This window comes from Lipotes vexillifer, unplaced genomic scaffold (genome assembly GCF_000442215.2).
Source record: "Lipotes vexillifer unplaced genomic scaffold, Lipotes_vexillifer_v1.1 scaffold914, whole genome shotgun sequence".
Classification (NCBI taxonomy): domain Eukaryota; kingdom Metazoa; phylum Chordata; class Mammalia; order Artiodactyla; family Lipotidae; genus Lipotes; species Lipotes vexillifer.
In genome coordinates, this window is record NW_006780388.1 from 4,402,623 (window position 1) to 4,407,985 (window position 5,363).

Consider the following 5,363-nt stretch of genomic DNA (forward strand, 5'->3'; position numbering starts at 1 on the left):
GGGAGAACTCAGAAAACTTTTGATGATACATAAAATCAATATATTCTAGACTGGGAAAAAGCCTTGCAGAATCTGTAACAGAGGGTAACTAACCCTCACAAAATAAAAATACATCAAAGAAGGACAAACAACCCAAAAGGAAACATGAAGGCAATTCTTAGGCTCTGGCAAATAATCAAGTGATAGTTAGTTCTTCTCCTCAGTAATAAAAAAAATGCAACATAAGACACTATTTCCGTTTTTTTGAAATTTTGGGAAAAAATAAAGTCCATGCTGTGCAGCCCTGGGCAGGGCAATATGTTGGTGGGCAACGTCTGAGAGATTTCAGATGCATGTACCCATTATCCTGGCAGATTCAACCCATGAATCTGTCCTGCAAAATACACGTTTGTGTCATCTTCAGTGCAAGAGGGTACTTTGGCAATGAAAATCTCATTCCTTAGCCCATTGGTTACTTTCTCATGCATCTGATGTGCTTGAAAAGATTTGGAAACAGTTGCAGTAGACTGTTCACTACAGTAATCTCCGGGGGAAGACTGGGATGGGGCGGGTGGGGTGATTTTTTTTTTACTTTTTAAAAACAGCTGTATTGTGAGATAGAATTCACGTATCATACATTCCACCCATTCAAAGTGTGCAGTTCAGCGGGTTTTAGTATATTCAGAGAGTTATGTGACCATCACCACAATTTTAGAACACTTTCATCACCCAAAAGAAACCCCATCCCCATTAGCAGTCACCCCCACCCCCCAACTACCCCGGCCCCAGACAACCTAATCTACTTTCTGTCTCTAAGGATTTGCCTATTCTGGACATTTATATAAATGGAATCATACAGTATCTATTTTTTCAAGGTTCACTCACGTATCAGTACTTTGTTCCTTTTTATGACTGAATACTATTCCATTGCATAGATTATACCTTATTGGATTCACCTATTCATCAGTTGGAGGACAGTTGGGTTATTTGCACTTTTTGGCTATTATGAATAGTGGTGCTATGAACACAGTACAAGTTTTTGAGTGGATGTATGTTTTAATTTTATTGGGTATATACTAAGGAATGGAACTGCTGGTTCATATCGGAACTCTATGTTTAACCTTTTGAGGAACTGCTAGGCTGTCTTCCACAGTAGCTGCACCATTTTACATTCCCACCAGCAGCGTCTCAAGATACCAATTTCACCAACACTTGTCATTTTTCTTTTGGATTATAGCCATCCTAGTGGGTGTGATGTGTTCTCTTTCTGGTTTTGATTTGCGTTTCTCTAACGAGGAATGATGTTTGAGCATCTTTTCACGTACTTCCAGGCTACTTGTCTATATTCCTTGGGGAAATATCTATTCACATCTTTTGCCCACTTCTCAGTTGGCTACTTGTCTTTTTCTTGTAGAGTTGTAAGAGTTTAAAATATATATATTCTGGATACAATTCCCTCATCAGATATATGACTTGCAAACATTTTCTCACGGTTCGTGAGCGCTCTTTTAACTTTGTTGGTCTTGTCCTTTGAAGCACAAAATTTCGCAACTCTATTCAGGACAATTAAGTTCTTCTTTGGTTGCTCGTGCACTTGGTGTCGTATTTAAGAAACCTCTACCTAGCCCCAGGTCACGAGGACTTAATCCCCGTGTTTTCTCCTAAGAGTTTTACAGGGTCAGCTCTTACCTTTAGGTCCGTGATCCACCGAAGTAATTTTTTTTTTCCTTTTTTATTTTAGTCCTTTATGTTTCTAAGAAAGAACTTTCTGCCCAAAGCAAGTGTTCCTTTTATAAAGAATAAAGCAACATTTAGAGAAAGATTCCTTGAACCGTACGACTACCCCAGCCACACCCTCCCGCTAGCGTTCCCGCTGGCTCTTCTCCCCACTCCAGAAAGGGGCCGCGCCCCGCATGCGCACGAGCACAGCGCCCGGAGACGGCCTCGCGCCTGCGCACACGGCAGCCTGCGCCTGAGCAAACGCCTTCGGTCCGCGCGCAGGAATCTTCTGCGCGTTTGCCCCGTGCTGTTGTGCGAGTCTCGCGAGCGTCGCCGGCCGCGTTAGGTGGCGCCTGGTTTGCGTCACTGTCGCGCGGGAGACGTCGGCTTGGCTCCCCTCGGCCCCCGCCCCCAACCAGTCCTCAGAGCGCTCTGTCCCGCGTCCCAGCCCGTCCACCTGGAGGTCCCCACCGCCCCTTACCCGTCCCGTCCCGGCCTTGGCCCCGGCCCGACCCCTCCCCAGGCTCCCGGCGGGATGGGGGACAACACCAGCCCCATCAGCGTGATTCTGGTGAGCTCGGGGAGCCGGGGCAATAAGCTGCTATTCAGGTACCCCTTCCAGAGGAGCCAGGAGCACCCGGCGTCCCAGACAAGTAAGTGGGCGCCGGGCGGAGGGCCTGGCGCCGCCTCCCTCGCCGTTAGCGGAGAAGTTGTTTCCTTTTTCCTTCTCCTTATCGTATGGGCGGTGCCTCCTCATCACAGAGTGTTGGGGAAGGATAGAAAAGTAAGAAGAAGCAGGGAAAAAAAAATCACTCATAGTTTTAGCATGCCAAAGCCACTCCTGCTAACGTTTCTTTGGTGTCTCTGGCCTTTTAAAAGAGCTAAAGCACCGTATGAATGTATTCAGCTTGGATTAAGTACGAAATCCAGGTACATTGGAAGTTTTCTTTGACCTCTTACCCCCAGTTGTGCTGCTCCTCCCTTGCTTGCAGGGATAACCACTTACCATGTTCATAATTGTTCCTCCTGTACATAGACACCAAATATACCTCCATAGAAAAATAGTTTATTGCTTTGGGTTTTTCCCCCCTCTCACATAGCTGTATTGTTCTCAGTCGCTCTTTTTTCCATTGGGCCATCTGCCTTGGAGCATTTTCCAACCTAGTAAACAGATCACCTCCCTTTTTGGTTGTACACAGCTGCCTGGTAAGAACATGCCCTTTCCCTATGGGTGGACGTGTAGGTTACTTGCAGTTTTTCACTATCATGAATGTTCAATTTGTAATTTATGTGATTTTAAAAATTACTTTTAAAAAAATATATTTCATTTTTGGCTGTGTTGGGTCTTCGTTGCTGCACGCCGGCTTTATCTAGTCACGGCGAGCAGGGGCTGCTCTTCGTTGCGGTGCGCGGGCTTCTCATTGTGGTGGCTTCTCTTGTGGAGCACGGTCTCTAGGCACGCGGGCTTCAGTAGTTGTGGCACGTGGGCTCAGTAGTTGTGGCTCGTGGGCTCTAGAGCGCAGGCTCAGTAGTTGCATTGCGGGGGCTTAGTTGCTCCGTGGCATGTGGGATCTTCCTGGACCAGGGCTTGAACCCGTGTCCCCTGCAGTGGCAGGCGGATTCTTAACCACTGCGCCACCAGGGAAGCCCTAAAAATTACTTTTAAATTTCTAACTATGGTACAAAGTTTTAAAGGTACAAACGGATTTAGATTATGAAAAGAAAGTTCTTTCATTGATCCCAGCCACCCACATCCCCTTGTAGGGTCAGGTGCCAAATGTTACCATTTTCTTGTGCATCCTTGCGAAACCTTCTGTGTAAATACAAGCATATACATGCATTGTTTTATTTTCTAAACACAAGTGAGCACACAATTCACACTGTTCTGCCCTGTTTTCATTTTCACTTTACATCTTGGATATAGATTCAGAATTATCAGAATCTTGGGAGGAATTTGCTGTGATTTAGTCATCCAGTCTTCTGTTGATGGGCATTTAAGTTATTTCCAATCTTTTGCTAATACAGTGTGAATGTCCTTTATGGATATGTATTTTCATTCTGCAGAATATATGATCAATTCACAGAAATGGGGTGTTCATATCCAAGGGATAATCCGCTGTGTTTTTTTGTTTTAATTTATTTTTGGCTGTGTTGGGTCTTTTGTTGTTGCACGTGGGCTTTTCTCTAGCTGTGGCGAGCAGGGGCTACTCTTCGCTGCGGTGCATTGGCCTCTCATTGCGGTGGCTTCTCTTGTTGCGGAGCACGGGCTCTAGGCATGCCAGCTTCAGTAGTTGTGGCTCATGGGCTCCAGAGCGCAGGCTCAGTAGTTGTGGTGCACGGGCTTAGTTGCTCCGTGGCATGTGGGATCCTCCCGGACCAGGGCTCAAACCTGTGTCCCCTGCACTGGCAGCCGGATTCCCAACCACTGTGCCACTAGGGAAGCCCCTCTGCTATGTATTTTTAATAGATCAGATTTTTCTATGTTTGTTAATGAGATAGGTGAAAAATTGTATCTGATAGTAGTTTTAATGGGCATTTGTCTTCCAGCTGAGAGTGATCATGTTTTCCTGTTTTCAAAGCCATTTGGATTTCCTTTTTAGTGAACCACCTATTCATAACCTTTGCCTAATTTCCTCTTGGATTGCTTGATTTTTTTTCTTTACATATTTGAAGGAGTTGTTTTTTTATATATTTAGGATAAAAATAGACCTTTTTGACAAAGCTGTACATATTTAGCCAGTTTGCCTGTGAGTTTTTTTTTTTTTTTAATAAATTTATTTATTTATTTATTTATTTTTGGCTGTGTTGGGTTTTCGTTGCTGTGCGCGGGCTTTCTCTAGTTGCGGTGAGCAGGGGCTACTCTTCATCGCGGTGCGCGGGCTTCTCATTGTCGTGGCTTCTCTTGTTGCGGAGCACAGGCTGTAGACACGAAGGCTTAGTAGTTGTGCCTCACGGGCTTAGTTGCTCCACAACATGTGGGATCTTCCCAGACCAGGGCTCAAACCCGTGTCCCCTACATTGGCAGGCAGATTCTTAATCACTGCGCCACCAGGGAAGCCGTGCCTCTGGGTTTTGATTTTTATGGAGTCAAGTTTTCAGTCTGTTCTTTCATGGTTTCTGAGTTTTGTTACACATAGAAAAGCCTTCTGCTCTCCAAGATTATTAACAAAAGGAGTCTCTTGTGTTTTCCCGTGGAATGTTTATCTTCTTGTTTTAAAAATGTGTTTCTTTTGGTGTAAGGTGAAGGCTCCTCCCTGGAGCTGGTATTTTCTGGGTACTTGCTGAGAGTTGTGTGTGTGCCCCCATTTGCCTCCTGGAGCCCTGTGGAGCAGGCGCTGTGATGGATGAAGAAGGATGTGGGAACATGCGGCCCACACACGGCTGGAGAGGGGTTGGCTCAGAGTCAGTATAATTTTCTCTTCCGTGTGGCTGCCTAGTCCCAGCATCATTTTATGGACTCATTCACGTTGCCCTCCTGATTAGTTTTGCTGCCTTCATGGCATACTAAATTCCCATGTTTATTTGAGTTTGTTTTCTGACTTTTCTTACGTCTCCCAATAATCTATCTATGTGTGGGTCCCACACAGATGAATTATTGTAACTTTATAGTGTGTTATACCATCAGGTAGGATTAGTCATTTTTTTTTTTTTTTTTTTCTTTTGTT

The 5,363-nt window shown here is 45.0% G+C and overlaps 1 protein-coding gene across 3 annotated transcripts in view; it reads left to right on the forward strand.

Annotated features, from left to right (window-relative positions):
• Window positions 1-2,170: 2,170 nt before the first annotated feature.
• The window catches only part of NPRL3 (NPR3 like, GATOR1 complex subunit), a 36,605-nt gene continuing 33,412 nt past the window's right edge, over window positions 2,171-5,363 (forward strand). For 2 of the 3 annotated variants that reach the window (XM_007453642.1, XM_007453641.1), the window contains exon 1: window positions 2,234-2,351. In XM_007453642.1, the coding sequence (XP_007453704.1) occupies window positions 2,234-2,351 (118 nt within the window). Of the gene's footprint in view, window positions 2,352-5,363 lie in introns of all 3 variants that reach the window. The other variant, XM_007453640.1, reaches the window with a different exon arrangement.